The sequence below is a fragment of the Puma concolor genome, chromosome C2 (assembly GCF_028749965.1).
Source record: "Puma concolor isolate L17-30 chromosome C2, mPumCon1.1.hap2, whole genome shotgun sequence".
Classification (NCBI taxonomy): domain Eukaryota; kingdom Metazoa; phylum Chordata; class Mammalia; order Carnivora; family Felidae; genus Puma; species Puma concolor.
Genome location: NC_141675.1, coordinates 101314546 through 101339879, shown reverse-complemented (window position 1 = coordinate 101339879; position 25334 = coordinate 101314546). Strand labels below are relative to the sequence as shown.

General features: G+C 43.4%; 1 protein-coding gene across 1 annotated transcript in view; it reads left to right on the top strand.

Moving 5' to 3' along the window:
• TMPRSS7 (transmembrane serine protease 7) overlaps window positions 1–22467 on the top strand; it is a 40923-nt gene extending 18456 nt beyond the window's left edge. Inside the window, exons 10-18 of the mRNA XM_086675460.1 lie at window positions 3105–3211; window positions 6671–6807; window positions 9624–9731; window positions 12355–12465; window positions 13468–13584; window positions 14954–15125; window positions 17845–18113; window positions 19877–20013; window positions 22255–22467. Of these exons, the coding sequence (XP_086531586.1) occupies window positions 3105–3211; window positions 6671–6807; window positions 9624–9731; window positions 12355–12465; window positions 13468–13584; window positions 14954–15125; window positions 17845–18113; window positions 19877–20013; window positions 22255–22425 (1329 nt within the window). The 3' untranslated portion in view covers window positions 22426–22467. The remainder of the gene's footprint in view (window positions 1–3104; window positions 3212–6670; window positions 6808–9623; window positions 9732–12354; window positions 12466–13467; window positions 13585–14953; window positions 15126–17844; window positions 18114–19876; window positions 20014–22254) is intronic.
• The last annotated feature ends 2867 nt before the right edge of the window (window positions 22468–25334 follow it).

Below are 25334 nucleotides of genomic sequence, written 5' to 3'. Positions count from 1 at the left end.
TTGATTTTCAACGAATGCATTTTGCTATGGAATATTAGAAGAAAAATGTGGAGTGGGGTTTTGAATTGTTATATAACCGATGCCATCAGCCTAGCACCCACCAGTTTAGATGCATCCCACATAAGCAATATACTGTGGGCCGTGTAAATTCACCTCCTCCTGTCACCTAGGGAATAGGTGGGGTTCCCCAGAGATGAATCCCTCTTCCCTGCTTCTGTGGCAAGCATCTAACCACGGAAGTTCCCAGTGCCAGTGGGAGATGGGTTGAGTTGTATGTATAGAACCACTGGCGAGTGAGAAGTGATAAGGATAAAGCACGTCCTGCATCCTGTCGCTGTCACTGACTAGAGAAATATTTTAACACAGCAGGTCCAAATCAGGAGACTTTCTCCCCTTATTTGGTAAAAGTTCCCAAAGCAAAGGCGTGGGTTGGGCAGTGGGAACAGAGAATACAGGACACAGAAGGAAATAGCATACTTAGCAGGGTTTTTTTTTTTAATTCTTTTTAACGTTTATTCATTTTTGAGACAGAGAGGGACAGAGCATGAATGGGGGAAGGTCAGAGAGAGAGGGAGACACAGAATCTGAAACAGGCTCCAGGCTCTGAGCTGTCAGCACAGAGTCCGACGCGGGGCTCGAACCCACGGACCGCGAGATCATGACCTGAGCCGAAGTTGGACGCCCAACCTACTGAGCCACCCAGGTGCCCCAGCAGTTTTTAATTTTTGTCCATTTGTTGAGCAAAAGAGCTCACGGTGTTTGTGGAACTGCCCTGCTTTACCCCACTTGTCAAGCTGGATAATATCAGTAATGCCTCTTGGTCAGTCTGGGCTCAGGTGTAGACTTGTGTGCAATTCTGTGTCAGTGGAACCTGGTGTGCAAAGAGACTTACTTCCTTTCTCCGTGGAGAGGCTTTGGAGATTGGGGAGTGCATATAAGTCTATTTTACTTTGGAGCGATGGAACACAGTGAAAACTCCCACGTAACCTTCTTGTGGAGGGCTACATTGGAATATATTCTTCCGCTAGAAAATTACACTGATTACTCTAGATATTTATTATCTCTTAGTTGACATCTATTTATTTTTAATGTGAAGAAACAGTAAGATGACAAGACTGGGGGGATAAATCGATGTATGTTCTCAGGAGCCCTTGGCGTTTGCTGCACATAAGACCGTCTGGTTCCCCTTGAACCCTCACTGTCAGTGTTCCAGGTGGCATGATACATTGAGAAAAAGCGGCCTTCAGAGAAATGCAGGGTAACATCGGGAATGTCACTTATTTTTGGTTAGTCTTGACTTCTTCCATAAAATAGGACTCCTACTTCCTTCCTGTGTCGTCGTGTTGTTTAAATGAGAGACATGGGGGCGCCCGGCTGGCTCAGTTGATGGAGCGTGCAATTCTTGGTTTCAAGGTCCTGAGTTGGGGCCCCGTGTTGGGTGTAGAGATTACTTAATTTAAATAAATAAATAAGTAAATAAATAGCCTGAATCATTTTCTCTGCAAGATAGGTTAAGGGATGAGGGCTACAGTATTTAAATACATGTTAGAAAGAAGTACATACAACAAAGACATTGTAACATCAAATACATCACAAATACAAATGACAGCACTACAACACTAAATGTCAGAGCAATAAAAATCGGTTAAAATTAATTTCTTAAAAAAAAAAAAAAAAGGAGGCGTCCCTGGGTGGCTCAGTTGGCTAAGCGTTTCACTTTGGCTGGGGTCATGATCTCGTCTGGGGTCATGAGCCCCATGTAGGGCTCTGTGCTGACAGCTCGGCAGGCCTGGAGCCTGCTTCGGATTCTGTGCCTCCCTCTCTCTCTCTGCCCCTCCCCTGTTTGTTTGCCTTCTGTCTCTCTTTCTGTGTCTCAAAAATAAACATTAAAAAAAAAGATTTAAAAAACTTAAAAACTAAAATCATGACATAACACAATGTATGTGTACGTCATACAATGTCATAAAAAGGTCAGATGTGTGTGCGCACACGCATGCACACTCACGTGGGTGTGTGCCGTTTGGGCAGCCTCTTTCTTGTTTGATCTGGTCTCAGCAGACCTGGGAGTGATTTAGTAACTGCCTTCAGGAATACCCAGGTTTAATATGAAGAGGATGCTGATTCACTTCTGTTATCTAAATAATCTGAATAGTGCTTTAAAGGAACTATGTCATTGTTACTGAAGGAGGAAACTGTGTGCATTCATTAACAAGTGGGTGTTTTCAAAGTTAAGCTCATTTACAAGGAGGAAACTGATACCTAGAGATAATCTAATATGTCCCATGTTACCCAGCTCACTCAAAACTGGGGCCTTAGAGCAGCTCCCTAGCACTGGGCCACCCATTTCCCTCTCTATTACGCTCTCCTCATTCTGGTTTGTTGCAGGGTAGGGGAGGTACTGGTCTATCCCACCAAAGGCCATAGTGTTGTAAGGTTTTTTCCCGTAATACCGGGGATTCATTGTCTCCTCCACTTGGAAAATGAAGAGGTGGACACAAAAGGAACAGCAGGCAAAAGTTTATTAGAATATAAGATTAGAAAGGAAGAATAGTATGTCTCCCCTTCACAGAGAGGGGACATTCGAAAGTGAATGTCCGAGCACTATAGGCAAGGGTTCTCGTTTCATAAGGTTCTGGTCAGCCCTGCCCCTTCCCCTCTCCCTTGTTCCTTCTCAGGTTCTACACTTATTGGCTGGATAACTCTAGGTGCTGGGTTGTCCATTCCTGATTGGCTCATTTCCATTGTACGAGGGGTGGTCTGTGGCCATATTTAGGTCTTCTGTCAAATTCCAGAGGGGAAACCTGAGGACCAGTAGGTGGTCTCTGTTATATTCTTAAGAGGAACCTTATGGCCTGGGGGTTTGCTGTGGTCAGACACTCCCAGCATTGTTCCAAAATAGGTGTTGTTCCCCACCCAGGGACCTCAGATCCTAATCTTTCCCTCTCTGCCTATGGAATCCTATCTTCTCGTATCATAATAGGGCACAAAGAATAAAATGCCCTAAAAGCGGCAAGCTGAGGGAATGAGTTCTGAGTGAGGAAACTTAGCCTGAAACATATCCTTCAGTTGAAACATTTTTCTGACTTAATGTTTGTTTTTCACAGACTTCCTTATCAACACTTGGCGTAGCACTGAAATTCCATAATTATTCAATAACCAAGAAGAGCGTGAAAGGCTGTGACCATGGATGGTGGGAAATTAATGAACAAATGTAAGTGGGTTCCATATGTAAAGAATCTGATGAAAGGCCTCACCTAAAGGTTCAAAGCCTTGGATCCCTTGTCCCCAAAGAGTTTGCACTTAACGATTTACAGAGAGGGAAATTGAGGGATACAGGAGTTAAATAACTTGCTCAAGGTCACTCAGCTCATATGTGATTAAGCCAGGATTCAAATCCGTGTTTTATGGCTCCCAAGTCCTGGCTGGGCCACTGCTCTTTGCTGCTGGGCTATGGGTGTGCACCCTCTATACTTTACAAAAATAGCTTGGCAGATAAAGTCTTTCAAACCATGGAGCCCTGGAGGAAATAGTAAATAGGAGTCCTGGTGATACAAAAATTAAAAACCATTAGCCAATTGTGTGCAGTAGGACAGGTTGGGTCAGTCTGGCTGTATCCTGGCGCATGGGTTGAGGCTGATTAGAGAAATCGAGGTGTCTGAGCTTCCCGAACTGACCCAGGATCTCCTCACTCTCACCCTTAATTTGCGTCTTAGTTATTTTTATTGTTTATTTGCTTCTAAAGTTGTACTAGGTCTTGTATTTAAAAATAGAGAATGTCCTGTCTTTGTAGCAGAATAGCTTCTAAGTTTACTTTGAAGGAAGAATTTTTGTGAGGTTAGCCTAAGGGATTTGCCTGCTAATTCTTTGCTCACTGTTAATCCATGAATGAAACTTTCCTTTTCTAAATGATTTTCCTGAACTGCCTTCTTTCATTTCCTTTAGACGCTCGGATTATGTGCTATGCAGTCATGGGTTCTGCCTTCACTGGAATATATCCTATCTGATTTAAGAGCATTCTTGGACCATTATTAGATGTGCCTTGTATTCCTATTGGAAATGATTTTGAATCAGGGTCTATTGTGCAGGAGACAGAAAACCTGGGTTCAAATTTGAGCTCTGTAATTTAGTACCTATATTAACTAGGACAAATTACTTAACCTCTTTGATTTTCAGTCTGTAAATGAGGTAATAATTCTTACTTGTTAAGGTGGGATTTTTTTGGTAAGGATTCAATGAGCTAATGCATACCACACACCAAAAGAAAATATTAGTCATTATTATGATGAGTGAGATTGTTTGGGATAGTTGTTGAATCACTGTGTTATACACCTGAAACTATTGCAACATCGCGTGTCAAAAAAAATTGCCTTGGAAATTACTTTGGATGGATAAATACTATAGAATGTGCCCCCCCCCCCCACCAAATTTTATGAATGCTGCATTTTGATACTTAATTAGATAGAGGTTGAAAAAACAACTCTTTACAATTCTTTTATAAAGTTGTATGGGTAAGATAGAGCTATCATTCAGAACTAGATACTATTTTTTTTTCCTTCTAAGTAACAACTGCTACCACCTAGGAAGGGTTGCTGTCAAAGTATGAGCAGGATTTTCTAACAAGGAATCAGAATCAGGAACTCTCTCTGCTTAAATACTTTCCCTGAAGGGCTGGCTCTTCAGTTTGACTGAAGTTTGCCTGGCTGAAATCCTATCAGATTCTTTTGATGTTAGTTGCACCCTTAGGATTTAAAATGCCAGCCCTTCCCATTATCAGTTCTTTTCATCTAAAAAGGAAAGGCTGTAATTGAACTAACTTCTGACACCTTGCTGAAAAGTTGCCTAAAGGCATTGGGTTTGTAAAGGGGAAGCAGAAAAAAGTAATGCCGCCACCAGGATGCCCAGTGATTGTGAGTTCAGAGAACATGGGAATAGGGTGTAGCCGCTCAGGGCAGCTACAATGCAACATATGACCCTAAAGGAATGGATGTCCTTTCGATGAAGTTTTGCAGAGCAAAGTTCACGAAGGGAAAGCTGTTGGTGCACTAGAAAGTACCAGGGTTTATTTATTTATTTATTTTTACAAGCAAAACAAAATCATATGTAATGGTCTTAACAAACAAGAAACAAGCAAAAAACAAAGCAAAAGAAAATGAACAGAACAGTACAACCCAAAAATGTCAAGACAGTTATGAAGAAAACTTGGGAGGGTTAATCTTTAGATTTAATACCAGGGGGACTTGTGTCCTAATCCTGATTCCACTTTCTTGCTCTTTCGAACTTTAACACGTTACTTCACTTATTTACTTCTTGGTTTTCTTACCTGTCATGTGCCTGTACCTGTAAACTGACTCTTGTTGGGTTTCTCCAATTTCTCACTATTTTTGTTGTTGTTGTTGTTACTTTGGTTCCCTTAGCTACCACTGTGCTCCATTCCGTACTGTTCCTCTCTAAACTCCAGCCAAAACATGTGTTCAAAGAGTCCTTGACTCCTCCTTAACATCCCGGTAAGATTGATCTTCACGAGAAAGCTCTAGTAAATGCTAATGGAGAGCACAAATAAAATCACTATGAGACACCAATAACAATAATCATGTTTTCAGAACACAGGAATCTGATCCCAAGATGACCAGCTGGAGTAGAATCTGGCCCCAAAAGGTTAACGTGGATGCCAGGTGCCTATCAGAGCCTGGCTCCCATTTGGCAAAGTGACCACCTACCTATGGCTGTTATCTCTTCCTCTGTTCCAGGAGCTAGTCTACCAGCCCATCAGGGCCTGAAATTTAACTAACTGCAAAAGATTCTTCCTGAAATATAAATGAATACTTTCCTCTTTTGAACCTTAAAGTCATGGGTTACCTCTGTGGTCCTCCGGCAGAATGCCAGCGTCTGATCCCTGGAACTTTTGTGGTTCCCACGTGTTTTGGCAGCTAGGAGTGATTGGCATTCACAGATTCCACTCCTCAACCCGTGTGTTTGCTGTTTCCCTTTGCGACCTTGCAGGTTTCACCCTGGAAAGAACTTTGCCTACACAGAGCAAAGATCTAACTTATCATAGGCCCCCAGGGTAATAATATTTCATGTTCTACTAACCACAGTGTTCGTATAATAAGAATTCCTAACAGGAGAGACATTTCCTCTTAGGACAAAAGGTAAGAAAAGTCAAGGTAAGGAAATATTGCAGCCAGACATTACTACTTTGAAATTTTGCCAACGACAAGCCTCAGAGCGCACCTCAGTTTTCACTTTAGTTTGAAAAAATATTGCATGTGCTTTACTTTAAGTGTTTCTGGGATTCTTTGCATATTTTCAGCCTCAGCTCATGGATTCCACTCTGCTCCATAGGTAGGTTTGTGGGCAAAAGCAGGCACTTCTTACTGTTATGTGGTTATTTATGCAGAAAAAAGAGAAGACCCATACTTCTTCTGTTTATAAGTGTTTGTGAGCAAAACAACAGGTAGCAGTCAATAGTACCGCAGCTGTATTTAGCAGAGTAGAAAATCGAGGGGACAGAAGTTACCCAATCACAGAGGCTTAGATAGAATGGACAACTACTGTTAGCTCTGCCATAAGCATCTCTGCTTACGAAGCCCCAAGTACCAAAGTATTAGTGAGTTCGCGGTCAGTGGGAATGCAGCTGGCAGACCCTCTTCCCTGACTCTTGTCTCCTCAGGTACTGTGGCTCCTACATGGATCACCAGACGATTTTCCGAGTGCCCAGCTCGCTCGCTCACATTCAGCTGCACTGCAGTTCAAGGCTTTCCGACAAGCCACTGTTGGTGGAATATGGCAGTTACAACATTAGTCAACGTAAGCCTGGGATTGGCTCTTTAGAAAATCTTAGTACATGGTTAAACAGAGGCTAATACTTTATAACTCTAAAACTTGAGAAATTATGGAATAAAAACTGATTTATTTATGGGGCGCTTGGGTGGGTAAGTGTCCGACTTCAGCTCAGGTCATGATCTAATGGGTCGTGGGGCCGAGCCCCACGTCAGGTTCTGCACTGACAGTGTGGAGCCTGCTTGGGATTCTTTCTCTGCCCCTCTCCCACTCACTCTCTCTCTCTCTCAAAATCAATCTATCAATCAATCAATAAACAAACTTTAAAAATGGATTTATTTCTGCTATTTACTATTATATTTTATAATAATACGTAAATAAATATATTATAAATATGTGTTATATAAAAATGTATAATAAATAATACATAAAATTCTGTATTTATTATGGCTACAGTTTAAATTCTAGAAGAAATAATAGAATTATTTGTTACAATTGAAAAATAGTTTCTTACATAATTTCTGAAATATGAGACAAGCTCATCTCTTTTTTTTTAATGTTTATTTATTTTGAGAGAGAGAGAGAGAGCGCGAGAGAGCACATGCGCACACAAGCAGGGGAGGGGCAGATAGAGAGAAAGGAGAGAGAGAATTCCAAGCAGGCTCTGCGTCATCAACAAAGAGACCCATGTGGGGCTCGAATTCATGAACTGTAAGACATGACCTGAGCCAAAATCAAGAGCCAGAAACTCAACAGAATGAGCCACCCAGGAGCACCCCCCCCTCCTTTTTTCAAATGGGAACAAATCCATTTCTTGATTTATTATTTTTGCTATTCATAAATCTTTGTAAATATGATGTTTATAAAACATTTGGTGGATCACAGGGCAACTGTTGTGACTCACTTTGGCCCATGACCCATATGGACAGCTGATCAGCCCTCAAAATGTTGCCCTTCACACCGAGAACCACTGGAACAGTAGCCAGGAAGTGGTCAGTAGGAAAAGCAGTGTTTGAGGGAAGTCTTTAGAGCTGGAGAGAGTAGATATTGACTCAGGAAATTCTCCACCCATTTTAAAAGGGGGCAAGTAAGGGCTAACCATTTAGAAGGCCATAAGGATAAGACTGACAGAAAGCTCATTTAGAACCTTTCTTCTTTGCCAATATACCTGCTTCTGGATCTGAAGTATTACACTTCTGAATATCAGAATATTACAATTTTCAGCAAGAATTTAGGTGAATAGTGAGCCATTTTATCTATTTTAATTTTTAATGTTTATTTATTTTTGAAAGAGAGAGAGAGCATGAGCAGGGGAGAGGCAGAGAAAGAGGGAGACACAGAATCTGAAGCAGGCTCCAGGCTATGAGCTGTCAACATGCAAGGCTCGAACTTGTGAACTGCGAGATCATGACCTGAGCTGAAGTTGGGCGCTTAACCCATTGAGCCACCCAGGTGCCCCATGAGCCATCTTACTTTTAATTGTTTCTTCAAACTATGAATATATGTTTTGTAATTTTTTTAAAAACATTTATTTATTTTTGAGAGACAGAACGTGAGTGGGAGAGGGGCAGAGAGAGAGGAGACACAGAATCTGAAACAGGCTCCAGGCTCTGAGCTGTCAGCACAGAGCCTGACGCAGGGCTCGAACTCACGGACCTCGAGATCATGACCTGAACTAAAGTCAGACGCTTAACCTACTGAGCCACCCAGGTGCCCCAAACCATGAATATTTTCTAGAAACTCTCCATCTTGTGCCAGTGAGATAGTGGTCGACCTGCCCATGCATTTTTCCCCATTCTTTTGCCCAAGGGGAGTGTCTTTGTCAATTTGGGCTATTCTACCACAGACTGGGTAGCTTGTAAAAAACAGAAACTTATTTCTTACAGTTCTGGAGGCTGGAAATCTGAGATCAAGATGCCAGCATGGTCAGGTGAAGGCTGTCTTTGGGTCACAGACTTGTATCCTCATGTGCGGAAGCAGTGTGGGAGCTCTGTGGGGCCTCTTTTGTGGGACCTCTGCGGGGCCTCTTTTATAAAGGCATTCATCTTATTCATGAGGCCTCTGCCTTCATCACTTAATCGCCTCCCTAAGGCCCTACTTCCTAATATCATCACAATGGACACTGGGTTATCAACATATGAATTTGTGGGGACCACAAACATTCAGACCATAGCAATGAAGAAGGATTTATTGTTCCTAATATATTTAGCTATAAGCCCAGGATTTATCAGGCAGGGAATGGATCTTTGATGAGTAGCCTGGTTGAAGTGGAGTGGGAGGTAGAAGGCAGGAGTCCGGAGTTTTAAGGACAGTCGCTAATCTCTGTAGGTCCATGTGTCTAAGATCAGTGGTTACTAATATATTTGAGGACAGAAGTCGCTTGATAATGGAATTAGAAGCAGACTCCTCAGAGTAATGCATCTGATTGTACGGGACTCAGAGGCACCAGAAGGCCATTTATAATTCCCTGGGGAGTCTAAAGACTGCACATCAAGCATGCTGGACTCTCTAAAGTATCTTCCAGCTTTCACTTTCTCCAAGTCAATGACAAAGCCGGTTTGCTGAGTCAATGAAAGAGGTAGTAGAAGTTTGATTGGACATGTGACCTGGATGCAATGCCGACCCAGAGCTTCTGGTGGGTTAGTTTACTTTCTTTGCTCTCCTAAATTCACCTTTTTCGTCTTTCAGTTACCACCTATAGCTTGGTCTGATGGAGCAATTGTGTAATTACTATCACTATATTGCCAATTCCTTGATCACCTAACACGTCGTCATTCTTTTTTAGTGTGGTCTGATGACTTTTAGGTACTCACACAAGATTTTCTGTGTTTTATCATCTCTAGCCTGTCCTGTTGGATCTTTTAGATGCTCCTCTGGTTTGTGTGTCCCTCAGACCCAGCGATGTGATGGAGTAAATGACTGCTTTGATGAAAGTGATGAGCTTTTCTGTGGTGGGTATTCAAAATTTACTATGGCTTTCTTATGAAGAAATAACTTTTCTGGGCCATGGTATCTACTAGCATATATATGGGTCTTTGTAGCTGTTATCTATTGCCGCATAACAAGCGACCCCAAAACTCAGTGGCTTACAACAACCATTTATTCTGGGCCATGCATCCAAGGGTTGTTTAAGATATGACACATCTAGCCTGGGCTCAGCTGGGTGGCTCTGCTTTAAGCAGCAGATCCCCATAAACATGGTTCTTTCCAGGTTGGGGTCAGGTCTACTCCTTATGCTCTTTTCCTCGTTGAACTGTTGGGCTAGCCATGGCAGGGTAGAGGTAAAGGAAGGGCGTGCAAAAATACATGGTTCTTCTTAGGTTCTGGGCTTGGAATTGGCACACCATCACTTATGTTATATTCCATCAGTCAAAGTGAGTCATATAGCTAAGGCCATAGTCAAGGGTCAAGGAAGTTTATACTGCACACTCTGGGGGCATGGCAAGGATTGGGAGTGTATAATACTACCACAGGGAGTGAGAATTTGTGGCTAATAATGCAACCAATCACAATCTTAAACTAACTATCCTATTTTAAAGAATAGATCTTTTATCTAGAGAGAAGCTCAGAATCTGCAGAGAGTAAACTCCTTGAGCATGTTCATTTATGGAACATAGTCATTGTGAATGAAAGAATTATTATTATTGCTATAATTACCAGTGTAGTTTGCATCAACATTGCATCTGCAATGACTAAAGGGTGGGGTATTGAATATTCTTATTTTGGATAGAGATTCTCCTTCTGGTTTTTCATTACTATTTGCACATCATTCTTGAGTCTACCTCTGGTTTCAGGGAGTAATATGGAGAGGATAGTTCACTGGACCATATGACACGATTGGCAACACTTTCTCCTAAAGATCTGGAGTTTAATTCAAATACAATTGTGATGCTATTTAATTTCTTCAAATACAATGTGTGAAGCTATTTAATTTCTTTCATATTCTTGGAGAAATGTTATAGTTAATATAACATAACTAACTGAAAACAATTCTAGTCATGAAAAATAACCTATGGTTCCACACCTTTATTTTGTTTTTGGCAAAACAGAATAAAAATCTCTTAACTTATGGCTCATTGACCTTTTCAATCTACTGCATTTTCTGTTGTTTAAGAAAATAAATACTGGCCATTATACAGTGACTGAGGTTGCTGGTATTTTTTACACTATTATCATTTCCTGCTATGATGCTCCAAACAAAAGTGATTATTGTTACTTTATAAGAAGGACTGTTTCTGGTAATCATTTATCACATGTGATTATCATAATCATCGCAATGATTATTTATCATTGTGCCATTTTAGAAACCATTCTCTAGGAGTCAGCTAGGTACTCCCGGAAGCTCAGTGAGCTATTTCAGGGTAGCAATATCCAACCTTTGCTACCCTCAGCCCCCAACAAGAGATGCCGCTGGAGAAACAGGAGCAGATAACAAAAATGATCACTTTTCACAAAACCAGAAATGTCTAAGGAATCATACCTTCAAAGAGTGCTTGCTAATATAACTGTGCCTGTCACTTGTCCAAAGGCAGTTCATGAAAATATTCCAAAGAACAATTGTGGTAAATTTACAATGCTGTTTCCTAATTCAGGAAATGGATTCCTTGGGGCAAAATCAGTTTTTTTGTTTTTAATTTTAGAGACAGCGAGAGAAAGTATGAGCAGGGGAGGGTTAGAGACAGAGAGAGAGAGAGAGAGAGAGAGAGAGAGAGAGAATCTTAAGCAGGCTCGACGCTCATGACTCCCCAGAGTCATGACCTGAGCTGAAATCAACGATGGAAATCAAAAGTCAGATGCTCGGGGCGCCTGGGTGGCGCAGTCGGTTAAGCGTCCGACTTCAGCCAGGTCACGATCTCGCGGTCCGTGAGTTCGAGCCCCGCGTCAGGCTCTGGGCTGATGGCTCGGAGCCTGGAGCCTGTTTCCGATTCTGTGTCTCCCTCTCTCTCTGCCCCTCCCCCGTTCATGCTCTGTCTCTCTCTGTCCCAAAAATAAATAAACGTTGGAAAAAAAAAAAAAATTTTAAAAAAGTCAGATGCTCAACTGACTGAGCCACCCAGGTGCCCCAGGGCAAAATGATTTTAACAAGAGTTTTCCTTACACACAGTCTTTTAAGATCTCACATTTGTTCATCTAGGTAGCAAACCTTTAATGAGCACCTACTTTGTACTCAGGGACTTGAGGTGCAGAGATGAACACAACAAAAACCCTCAATCTAAGGACACTCCCATTTTGTTTAGAAAGGTAGAGAAGTTCCATTTAGATAACAGCTTATGACTTTTTGTTTTCCTTCAAGGAAAATCTCACGATGCATTTAATTGTAATTAGGTAAACAAATTGCCAGAGTTTAATAGATTTATGCAAAAGCAAAAATCCGATTTGACAATCTCAAAGCACTGGGAATTACAGCAAAGTTTCAACCTCTGCTTTTCTCATGCAGGTGTCAGTTTGACGAAAACACGCTTTTTATTTTATGTAAGTCGTCTTAACCATCTGCCGCGTCGGAGGGGCGCTGCTGGGTCTCAGAGGCTGGCTGATGTTTCAGGCTCATGAGCTTTCTGTCTGTTCTCATTCCAGTGACACTTAAACCTGCTTGCAACACCAGCTCCCTCAGGCAGCATGGCCCTCTGGTCTGTGACGGCTTCAGGGACTGTGAGGATGGCCGGGATGAGCAGAACTGCACTCAACGTGAGGGAGCGTCCTCTGCACTTTGATGTGTTTCCTGTACATTCTTCTAAGTCAGAACCGAAGTACCTCTGCAGGGTTGGGCAATTGACTTGCCCCGGTTTTCCCAGGACTTCCCCTGTTCCCGAGGAATCCTTTTGGCCCCAGGATAAAGGGGACAGTTGGTCACTCTAACTTGGGTGGAGTATGTGTATTGTGTGTGTATGTGTCCATGTGAATACTGGAAGATTTTCATTGCTTACTTGCTTTTAATGCTGTTCGAGACTAACAGATCCTGAGGATGTGATACGGTGGGACTTGCCAGATACCGTGATAGGACATGTCCTATTCTGGCCCCTACAGAAACACATACCACGGGGGATGTGAATAAATGTGCTGTGATTCACAGAGCCCGCCCATTTCCCCCCTACTGGTATAAAAGGATTGAATATGGTATTGATTTTTGTTCCAACTTTTCTTGGAGTACAAGACAAAGTAACTTTTTTTTCTTAATATTTATGTTTGAGAGAGAGAGAGAGACAGAGTGCAAGCGGGGGAGGGGCAGAGTGTGAGAGGGAGACACAGAATCTGAAGCAGGCTCCGGGCTCTGAGCTGTCAGCACAGAGCCCGACGCAGGACTTGAACCCATGAAACATGAGATCATGACCTGAGCCGATGTCAGATGCTCAACCGATTGAGCCACCCAAGCGCCCCAAGACAAAATAATTAATAGCAAAGAGGCCGTGGCCTAAAGCTACCGATATAGCGACCTTCTCTTCATCTCACCTCTAGTGGAAGAAAGGAGAGACCATCTGATTGCTTCTCAACAGGTGCACCTGCCTTCTTCTACTGAGGTGAGGGGACTGGTCACTGTTAGGGTTGCTGCATCGCCCTCAGCCAGGCTTCCCGGAGCAACAAATACCGATGCTATGTCTACACCACTCTTGCAGGATGGAGCTGAGTGTCATTCAATCAAGTCTGTTTCTGGGCAGGAAAAACTTCTTCCCTCTTCTGTTCATTTTTTAGGCATTCCATGTAACAACAGAACTTTTAAGTGTGGCAATGATATTTGCTTTAGGAAACAAAACGCACAATGTGATGGGACTGTGGACTGCCCAGATGGAAGCGATGAACAAGGCTGCAGTGAGTAGAAATATGTTCCTTCTGACTCCCTGTATTCCTTCCTCAGTTCACCAGTTTTTCATTTGCATTCCCTTCTTAGTGTAAATCGCCCTGGCAAAAGTTGCCACGGGTTCAGGGAAGAATAGTAAATATTGGTGAACTGCATCTGAAATGGTTTCTCAAAATTAAAAATTCTGGGGGTGCCTAGGTGGCTTAGTCGGCGAAGCCTCAGACTCTTGATTTTGGCTCAGGTCATGATCTCACGGTTTGTGGGATCGAGCCCCACATCAGGCTCTGCTCAGACAGCACATAGCCTGCTTGGGATTCTCTCTCTCTCTCTCTCTCTCTCTCTCTCTCTCTCTCTCCCCCACTGTCCCTGCCCCACTCGCAAATGCTCTCTCACATACTCTCTAAATAAATAAATAAATAAATAAGCTAAAAAAAGTTCTAGAATGGATTCTATCTGCTTTTTTGATAACAAGCATTAAAGCACCTGATGTTTGTAATGAGAACTTCCACATTCTAATAATTCTAATTAAGGGAGAAGTTCGTAAATAAAAAAAAAAAATCCATTAGAAAAGATATAGATATGGGAACACAGCAGATGACTGTTATTTAGGCCTTGTGTTATGATCAATGCCAAGGGCTGCTTCTTTCTTTAACTATCACCTGAGAACTGTAATCTGCCACATGTTATTATGTGGTCTCTAATTGTCCAGGTGGCAACTTGTTAACTATGCATTGTTGTCAATACTATTTACACTGGAAAATAATTGCTCTGATAACTAGTTTTTCTTAGTACATTTTCATTTGTCTTGGACTTAGAAATTCTCTCTCAAATGCTTCCTCTCAAATCAGCACCACTCCAAAGACGCTCTCAAATTCTATTGCTTTTCAACGTTTATTTATTTTTGGGACAGAGAGAGACAGAGCATGAACGGGCGAGGGGCAGAGAGAGAGGGAGACACAGAATCGGAAACAGGCTCCAGGCTCTGAGCCATCAGCCCAGAGCCTGACGCGGGGCTCGAACTCACGGACCGCTAGATCGTGACCTGGCTGAAGTCAGACGCTTAACCGACTGCGCCACCCAGGCGCCCCTCTATTGCTTTTCAAACTAATCTTTTCCTCTCTAATAAAAGGCTACTGTTCATATCAGGGCATCTGTTGCTAACAAGTCCCCTCCTCCTGTCATGCGCTTTATTATATGGAGACTCTCGGTCCTGACCTGTTTTCGGAGTGAGTGGTTTATTGGTGCCTTTTCTCTAGATAAACAAGAGGTTTCAAGTTGCTTGCCTGGTATGTCAGTTCCCAATGTAGCTTGAAACCTGGATTAGTTTCCAGTGTTTCTTCCAAGTCTGCTTTAAAATCATGTGAGCCTTCTTTCCTAAAGGCTGCAGCAGGAGTCTCTCCACCCACCACCGCATCATTGGGGGAACCGACACCCAGGAAGGGGGTTGGCCTTGGCAGGTCAGCCTCCACTTTGTGGGATCTGCCTACTGCGGAGCCTCGGTCATCTCCAGGGAGTGGCTTCTTTCTGCGGCCCATTGTTTCCATGGCAACAGGTAGGGTATCTCAATTCTTACTCTATGATGGCACCCTCTCTCATCACAGACCACGCATCTGCCCTCAAGTTGTGGAAGGAAGCTGCCCTTGGAGACATTCCATTAGTTCAAATGGTGTGTGTGTGTGTGTGTGTGTGTGTAGGAGTGGGGAATGGGCACCGGACTTGTATTTAGAGTGGAACAGTAAAGATTCTGCACCCAATTTCCAATGTGGTGGTTGGCAGGAGGGTTCCCACACCACCAAGCAATTCTCTGACACCAGTTGACTGTCTTACAATTTGACTCAAGTTTGACCCTATCTACGTGTTAGATAGGGTCAGATTAAACCTGGTAGGACCTGGAAGACTGTCCTTCCTTCCCTACTTCAGCCAGTGGTAAGTCCAGGTTGTCACCAATCCTTCTGGCCCACTGGCTATAGATTGGTGACTCCAACCATCCGTTCCTCGGTTTGATTGATTTGCTAGAGCAGTTCATAGAACTCAGAGGAACGTTTTACTTTCTAGATCACTGGTTTATTGTAAAAGGGTATAATTCAGGAACAAGCAGATTGGAAGAGAGGCACAGGACAAGGTTTAGGGAAAGGGCAAGGAGCTTTCACGCCCCCTCCAGGTGCACCGCTCTCCCTGAATCTCCACGCGTTCACCAACCCGGAAGCTCTCTGAACCCTGTCCTTTTGGGTGTTTATAGAGGCTTCATTACAAAGGCATGATTGACTAAATCGTTGGCCATTGGCGATGGATTCCACCTCCAGCTCCTCTCCCCTCCTCAGAGGTCAGCAAGTGGGACTGAAGGCTCCAACCCTCAATCACAGTGTTGGTTCTCCTGGCAACCAGCCCCCAGCCTTAAGGTGGGGTCCAAAAGTCACTCATTAACGTAACAGCGTAACAAAAGACAGCTTTGTGACTCTAGTCACTTAGGAAACTCCAAGGGTTTTAGTTCTGTGCCAAAATGAGATGAAGCCCAAATACAGTAAAACCTTGGATGGCGGGTAACTTGCTCTGCAAGTGTTCTGCAAGACAAGAAAACATTTCTAAGAATTTTTTTTTGATTTACCATTAAAATGTTTTTAATGTTTATTTGTTTTTAGAAAAAATTTTTAATGTTTATTTATATTTGAGAAAGAGAGACAGAGCATGAGTAGGGGAGAGGCAGAGAGAGGGAGACACAGAATCTGAAGCAGGCTCCAGTCTCTGAGCACAGAGCCCGATGCGGGGTCGAACTGACGAACCATGAGCTCATGACCCGAGCTGAAGTTGGATGCTTAACTGACTGAGTCACCCAGGTTCCCCTAATGTTTATTGATTTTTGAGAGAGAGAGAGAGAGAGAGAGAGAGCACGAGCTTGAGAACTTGCGCATGAGCAGGGGTGGGGCAGAGAGAGAAGGGGGCAGAGAATCCCAAGCGGGCTCTGCCCTGACAGCCCAATTTAGGGCTGAAACTCATGAACCTCGAGATCATTACCTGAGATGAAGTCGGGCACTTAACCAACTGAGCCACCCAGGTGGCCCTCTAATAAATTGTAACTTGATAAATGAGCAATGTCTCGCAATATGAGTAGTGAGTAGTACGTGATGCCAAACATCACATGATCACAACTGAGCCAATGGTTTTTTTTCTCTCTGCCTCCCTCTTTCTCTGTGGGATTGTGGGTAATCATCTCCCAGGCTCAGATGCTCCGTCTCAGGCTGAGGTGTTTGGTAGAAAACAGTGATTTTTCAGAAAGTTGGACGGTGCCCACAACTGGCACTGGTGTATTTTTTTTGTCACTTCAAAGCACCTGTGGACAGTCCTTTGCTTTTCCATACAAGAGGAAGCTTGAGAATGCTTTGCTTCATTCTAGGCCAGGCTGCCTGCAGATATAGACCCTTTCCTCTGCTGCCTTATTGCCAGTTACATTAAATACAGTAGATGACAAGAGTATATTAATATGTACTGTAGTCAGCATATACAATGGCCCCCATGCAGAAAAAGATTCCGTTGAGCCAAGAGACAGCAGTGATTCCATTAGTGATAGTGAAAGTCATCCTACACAATAACCCTCCTGTCTCTTGTCTCCCTCATACCAGCCATGAAGGTTTTTAAAGGTAAGTGCAGGTGAATTTGTTCAGAATTCGAATTCTGGAAGGGCTGACAAAGAGTGGGGCCCCTTGGGAATGGCCATGCTTGAGCAGTTATAGCAGTGACCTTTAAGGCTTCTGGCAGATGACAAGAAGGAATTTCATTAAATTCCTGCTTATAGCACTTTGATTTCTAAACTATTTTGGAATTCATATCATTTGAATTTGGCAAAAAGATCCCCAGACGGCTGTCTTACGGGCCCTGTCTGTCCCCATCAAATGCCTTTGTCAGCATGAAGAGGAAGAATGTCACAAATTAATTCCAATCACTCACATTCTTGACCTGTGTGCGGTTCATGAGATATCAGGGGCAACAACAGAATTTCCAGCAATTTCTTAGGATGAGTGAGGGGATTGTCTGGAATATAGAGACCATGCACCACCCCTGTGACATCTTACTTCATCTCTTGTTTTACTAGGAGACCAGGGAGGCTGAGAAAAGTTGTGCTTTTCACCATGTCGGTGGACAGGGCCAGGGACTACAGTAGGAACTCAAAGGCAGGCCTCCTTTCCTCAGCCCTCATCTGTCTGCAGATGGCTTCTATCCAAACCATGTATGGCTCTTCAAGCCACTGACTTTGTGCTCCATTCCTTTCCCACCAGGCTGTCAGACCCCACGCCATGGACTGCTCACCTTGGGATGTATGTGCAGGGGAATGCCAAGTTTGTCTCCCCGGTGAAGAGAATCGTGGTCCATGAGTACTATAATAGTCAGACCTTCGACTATGATATTGCCCTGCTACAGCTCAGTACGGCCTGGCCTGAGACCCTGAAACAACTCATTCAGCCAATATGCATTCCTCCTGCTGGCCAGAAAGTGCGCGGTGGGGAGAAGTGCTGGGTAACTGGCTGGGGCCGAAGGCACGAAGCAGGTGTGTGTATGAATGAATGGTCATACCCTCCAGATGATACTAACTTTTGCTGATGTAGTGCTATGGGGTTCACAGAGAGTTTTGTTTTGTTTTTTTTTTAATAAAGTTTATTTATTTATTTTGAGAGAGAGAGAGAGAAAACATAAGCAGGTGAGGGACAGAGAGGAGAGACAGAACCCCAAGCAGGCTCCTCGCCATGAGTGCAGAGCTCGATGCGAGGCTCGAACCCATGAACCATGAGATCACGACCTGAGCTGAGATCAAGAGTCAGACGCTTAACTGACTGATCCACCCAGGTGCTCCACGGAGACGGTTTTTGTATATGGTCTCACTTGAGCCTCCTGATGATTCTGAGAAGTAGAATGGAGGAAGGTGTTACTATTCCTGTTTGGTGATGTTCTTCCCTTATCCCCAAAAGAAGCAAGACCCACCTCATGAGGGGGGTGGTCTATAAACAAGGCAAGATTGGATCGATAACATGGGCCCTTTTCAAACTTTGAGGGGTTTGTTAGGTTTTCCACTACAGAAGAGCAACTCCTCTTTACCTTGAGGTTCCCTTTCATCCAAAGAAGTGATTCCTTTTCTTAAAGAAGAGAAGGACACCCACACCCACACCTCCACCCTCCCTCCACCCTATTGTGTCAACTCACGGAGGACTATCTTGAGGACTATGCAAATATGTCCTTCACAAAGGTAAGCCTTCCAGGTAGATGAGAGTCAGGGCTGAAAACCAGCCTGCCTTCAGCTCCCCAGACGGCACATTCGGTCCTGAGGGTTACATCAGCCTAGAATCGGTCCACCCAGAGGGTCTGCCTCTTTATAATTCCTTCACTGGAGCAGGCATCTTTATCATTATGCACAAAGGTCAGACCGGTAGGAAAGTCCCTGCATCTGCTCTGGCCAAGGCTTCTCGTGGTCTAGGCTTCATGGTTGATTCTGAATATGTAGTGAGGGGAAGAAGCCACAGCTTTGTGAGCACCTCCCCAGAGGTTAGTGCTAACGCTTTCCCTTATCTCCCACACATCTGATTCCTAGGCAGCCATTTCCAAATGTTGGATCTTACCCTTGGCCTTGTCTTGACACTCTCCAAAGATGCACTGTGGGCAGCTTCTCAAGGGCTCAACTGCCTTCATTTAGTTAATGTGGTCACAGTAGCCTGCTGGGATCCCAGGGTCCTAATGAGGGAGGGCAGCTAACTCTGGCTCGAACACCTACAACCTATCAGGACTGTGCTCAGGGCCTCAACCATATTATTCTGTATCGCAGGAGGAAAGAGTCTATTCAACCAGCTTATCATGAGACATTTTCTTTATAAGCGTGAGTGTGCCCATGTTTATTTTTCTGAATCATCTTAGACAGGTTAAAAAGGAAGTGAAAGGGCTATAGCCAAACTGATGTGATTTATGGTTCCTGGGAGTCTCCCATAGAACAGTTTATGTTGCTCCACTTAAGGGGTGGGCCTCTCGCCTGGCGAGTATTGGTAACTGCTGTGACTCACAGTTCTACCGAAAGCAGGAAGTACGTGGTTCAGGGGCGCAGATGATGGAGTCAGACCTTGGGTCAGAATCCTGGCCTGTTACCTCCTAGTTGTGTGCCATTGGCCCAGTCCCTCTCTTTCTTCCTCAGCAAAAATGGGGAGTATAAAAGAATTTATGTAAAGAATCGCCATGAGGATAAAAGGAGATAATGTGAATAAATGGTCTGATAAAACCCTGAATAACTGTAATCATCACCATGATTTCCACTTCCAATGTGTTTTCCAGACAATAAAGGCTCCCCTGTTTTGCAGCAAGCGGAGGTGGAGCTCATTGACCAAACGCTCTGTGTTTCCACCTATGGGATCATCACTTCAAGGATGCTCTGTGCGGGCGTCATGTCAGGCAAGAGAGATGCCTGCAGGGTAAGCCATGTTACCTTTCTTGTGCCTAAGAGGTTGCACTTTCCACAAATGCTTTCACGTTTCATTTACGTGACACGGGGAAAGAGCTAGGGCAGGTATGTCCCTTAATTCAGATATTAATTATAATCTCGTTGGCTAAGATCAGGGAAACGTGGTTAAATGATTAGGTCTAGAAAACTCAGTTTTCTAGTTCCTGTGTATTTTCCTGCAACATTTAGAAAATGAGGTTAGGATTTATCATTCTGCCGTGATTTATTTTCTTATAACCGAAAACTAAACAACAAAGCAGTTCTCCCTCTCTCTGCCTCACGCTCCCTCGATGGCTCGCGGTGTTTTAGGGTCCTTAAGGGCCACTTACCTTCTAACATTCCAGGGTTTTATTCACTTGCTCCATTGATGCATAGGCGGGGGGATGGGAAAGAGGGGCAGGAGAGGTGACAGAGGCCATTCATTTGTCTGCCTCTGGTTAGGTGGCAAAGTAGGAGTTCATCTTCACAGAGACGTTTCTCTGAGTCTCAGATTCCAATCTACACAGATGTGGAGCTATACGATTGCCAGAAAGTGTACAGCTGGGTCAAAGGATGAAGAGGGTGGTGGCAGCTGTTCCTACGTCTCTCCACGACCTTAGCCATCAGGCCACAAAAACTCATCTTATTATAATAATGAATTTGCCTCCTGAGCTCCTTTTTTTTTGTGGCAAGCACTGTGCTAGATCCTTTACATAAATCCATTCAAATCATTCTTTCATGCCCATTGTACAGTAGAGGAAGCTGGAGCACAGAGAGGGTGAGAAAATTACCCAAGGTCACACAGCTGGTAAGCAAAGGCCTGAGCTGGAATGTGAACCCTTCTCTCTCTAATGCTAAAGCTGCTGTGTTTTGGCTGCTTCCTGATATGACCTGTTCCACAGGCCACCAGAGCTTATAGGTTAAATTAGACTGAGTAGAGTTGATATGGTGACAATTAAAATAAAAACAGCCCACTTTCCCTACTAGTCAGAATTGACCTAATCACGGCTAGAATTAGGGGGTAGGATTCAGGGGTGAAATTGGAATGCTTTTTTGTCTTTGCTTCTGGCTGAGTTGCAACTTTGCCTGTCCTCCAGACTACACAAATTAAGCCCAGACGTCATAATTTAAAACATTTTTTTTCAACGTTTATTTATTTTTGGGACAGAGAGAGACAGAGCATGAACGGGGGAGGGGCAGAGAGAGAGGGAGACACAGAATCGGAAACAGGCTCCAGGCTCTGAGCCATCAGCCCGGAGCCTGACGCGGGGCTCGAACTCACGGACCGCGAGATCGTGACCTGGCTGAAGTCGGATGCTTAACCGACTGCGCCACCCAGGAGCCCCACCCAGACGTCATAATTTAAAGGATGGATACTGTAGGAATGGTGTTTAAACTTTGAATTATTTTGGTCTTTGCTTTGTGGAGTTGAGATATCAGAAGGGACTCTCAAATGGGGGCGATTTGTCTGCGAGGGCTGAGGGCCGGTGTTCCTTAGAGTTTTGCCTCGGGTCGTGGGGCTTAGCTAACCAGACAGGACCTCTTCGTCTTTCATTGTCAGAATCACCAGCTAACCATGGATTTTCATGGCCCAGAGGCAGAGGTCCACTTCCCAAGATAGCCATGGCTCACGAGGTTGCTGTCAGGGCTAAATGACCCAACGTAGTGCTTGGCACGTTACTCTAAATAAACGTTAGCCATTATTACGTTACTACAATGACTGCTGCTGCTGCTGCTGCTACTAAAGCTATTTCCACGACTATTGAGGTTTGTTTGTTCTTTGGAGTATGTGAGAGTTGTTTCCCCTACAAAAAAAATTTTTTTTAAATTAATTTGGTTTTTCTTGAGAGAGAGAGAGAGAACAGGGAAGGGGCAGAGGGAGAGGGAGAGAATCTTAAGCAGACTCCCCGCCCAGCACAGAGCTTAACACAGGGCTCCATTTCACGACACCGAGGCGCCCACCCCTGCTCTTAAGAAAATTCTAAAGATATTCTTGGCCTAAAGATTTAAGTTTCTTACAGTAAATGCAGTGTTTTGATTTTAGGGAGAATAATTCCAGAATGACATTAGCAGCTTCACGTTATTTCCTGACTCTTCCCCAAACTATGTAATAATTAGCCAAGTGAAAACTTTCCGAAACGAGAGTTTGAATACAGTCCATTAGACGTATCAATGACAAAATCGATGATCATGGGACATATGCGCTTCGTACTTATATTATTTTCTCATGTAGGGAGATTCGGGTGGACCTTTATCTTGTCGAAGAAAAAGTGATGGAAAATGGATTTTGACTGGCATCGTTAGCTGGGGACATGGATGTGGAAGACCAGACTTCCCTGGTGTTTACACAAGAGTGTCAAACTTTGTTTCCTGGATCCGTAAATATGTCCCCTCTCTTTCGTAAAAGTACAAGTTGGGGTTTTGACTATAATTTCTGTGACAGATTCTTTTATTTATTTATTTATTTTTTTTCAACGTTTATTTATTTTTGGGACAGAGAGAGACAGAGCATGAATGGGGGAGGGGCAGAGAGAGAGGGAGACACAGAATCGGAAACAGGCTCCAGGCCCTGAGCCATCAGCCCAGAGCCTGACGCGGGGCTCGAACTCACGGACCGCGAGATCGTGACCTGGCTGAAGTCGGACGCTTAACCGACTGCGCCACCCAGGCGCCCCTGTGACAGATTCTTTTAAAAAGAATGTACTAATTATCAATAAAATGAGACCTAATTTTTTTTCTTCTGTAAATTTCAGATTACATACACTTGGTATTTATTGAAGACAAAGACATTAATATGTATTTTATTCCATGAAAAATTGCCTCAAGGATAGAGCTGTATTTATTTATTTTTTTTATTTGACAGAGAGAGAGAGAGACAGCTAGTAGGGGAGGGGTAGAGAGGGGGGATCTTAAGCAGGCTCCAAGCCCGACATGGGGCTCCATGCTGGGCTGCACGTGGGGCTTGATCTCAAGAACCTGGGATGGAGACATGAGCTTAACCGGCCGAGCCACTGACACGCCCCATAGCTGTATGCATTATTTTTAAATATTTTAATTTATTTTGAGACAAAGAGAAAGCATGAGGAGGGGCAGGGAGAGGGGGGAAGAGAGAGAGAGAGAGAGAGACAGAGAGAGAGAGAATCCCAAGCAGGCTCCATACTGTCAGCACAGAGCCCAATGTGGGGCTCAAACTCAGGAGCCACGAGATCATGACCTGAGCGAAAGTCAGATACTTAACTGACTGAGTCACCCAGGCGCCCCTGAGCTTTATTCATTCTTAAGCATCAAAAGGCCATTTATTCAGGAATGGAAGAAAGGTAAAGTGATAAGAGGGGCACCTGGGTGGCTCAGTCAGTTGAGGCCTCTGACTCTAGATTTCTATAGGTCATGATTTCATGGTCGTGGGATCAAGCCCTGCATCAGGCTCCATGCTGTCAGAGTCTGCTTGGGATTCTCTCTCTCTCTCTCTCTCTCTCTCTCTGCCCCTCCCCTGCTGGCTTGCAGGCATGCTCTCTCTCTTTCTGTCTCAAAATAAATAAACAAATTTTAAAAAATAAGAAATGGGTGAGATGCTCAGGAATTCGTTCTTTAATTTATGTTTCTATTCAAGGTATAGATATTTATAAGGATTTAGGCAAATCTGATTTATTAAAATAAAAAATTCCATTAAAAATGCCTGATTTCAGGGCGCCTGGGTGGCGCAGTCGGTTAAGCGTCCGACTTCAGCCAGGTCACGATCTCGCGGTCCGTGAGTTCGAGGCCGGCGTCAGGCTCTGGGCTGATGGCTCGGAGCCTGGAGCCTGTTTCCGAATCTGTGTCTCCCTCTCTCTCTGCCCCTCCCCCGTTCATGCTCTGTCTCTCTCTGTCCCAAAAATAAATAAAAACGTTGAAAAAAAAATTAAAAATAAAATGCCTGATTTCAGTGTTCTAATAAAATTAAATGCACAAAAATGTCTTCTTTATAAATGCACATAGACATAAGCTCAGTTATTGACAAAAGAAGTACCTTTATTGTTGCTTTCCAATCTGATTTTATCTAAACACATCATAATGGAGTTTCTTCAGCCCTGACACGTGGTAATATTGTATACAGAGAAACCAACTAACCAACCAACAAAGCTGACAATAATCTTCGCTAAAATCATGGAATGAAGCATCATGGTAGTTTGAATGAAAATAAATCCATGGGATTCAAGGATTTGTGATAATGCTGGTCAACAGTTGAACGATAAGGGAATTTTTAGATGATTGTTTTGAAAGTTAAAAGTTTTCAGAAATATCACCATCTGGCTTCTGATTTTTTTTTTTTTATAAAATTCCAATGACCAGGACTTACTTTCACTTTCAGGGCCTCACAGTACCTAGTGTAGTTGTAAACCTGTAGGACACGTTCAGTACGTCATAGTTATTGATTTAGTTGATCTTGGTTTAGAGGGTCTCATACTTGATCTGGGAATAGGCTTTCCACTAACAGAGGCCAGACTGAACAATACCACTGAAAGGTGAAAACAGCAGGAAGGAGAATTGTATCAGTTGTTGTCCCCAGGGACAGTCAAAGGAGTCATAACAATACTACTGTTAAGTAGGGTCCAGAATAATGAAAATAGTTTTCATGGGGCCTCAGGAGATCTTACTGGAGAGAGACAGAGAGAGAGAGAGAGACAGAGAGAGACAGAGAGAGAGCAAAAGGGGTCATCCCCCCAGATCAGATAGAAAACCTGAAATGTGGATTTAATTTCCCTGAAATAGTGAATGTATTCCAGTTCACAGAACATATTTTGATTTGCTAAAAGACCATTTTCCTCAGATAAAAGACACAACGTTCTATTTATTTATTTATTTATTTATTTATTTATTTATTTATTGTTTATTTATTTATTTATTTGGAGAGAGACAGAAAGAGTACAAGCTGGGGAGGGGCAGAGGCAGAGAAAGAATCTTAAGCAGGCTTCACAGTGCAGAGCCTGATGCAAGGCTCGATCCCATGACTGTGAGGTCATGACCTGAGCTGAAATCAAGAGTCAGACACTCAACCAACTAAGCCACTCAGGTGCCCTGACACAGCATTTTAATAATTCTTTCTTTCTTTCTCTTTCTTTCTTTTTCTTTCTTTCTTTCTTTCTTTCTTTCTTTCTTTCTTTCTTTCTTTTTCTGTCTTTCTTTCTCTTTCTTTCTCTTTCTTTCTCTTTCTTTTTCTTTCTCTTTCTTTCTCTTTCTTTCTTTCTTTCTTTCTTTCTTTCTTTCTTTCTTTCATGTTTATTTTGTTTCGAGAGATAGAGAGACACAAGCAGGGGAGGGGCAGAGAGAGAGGGA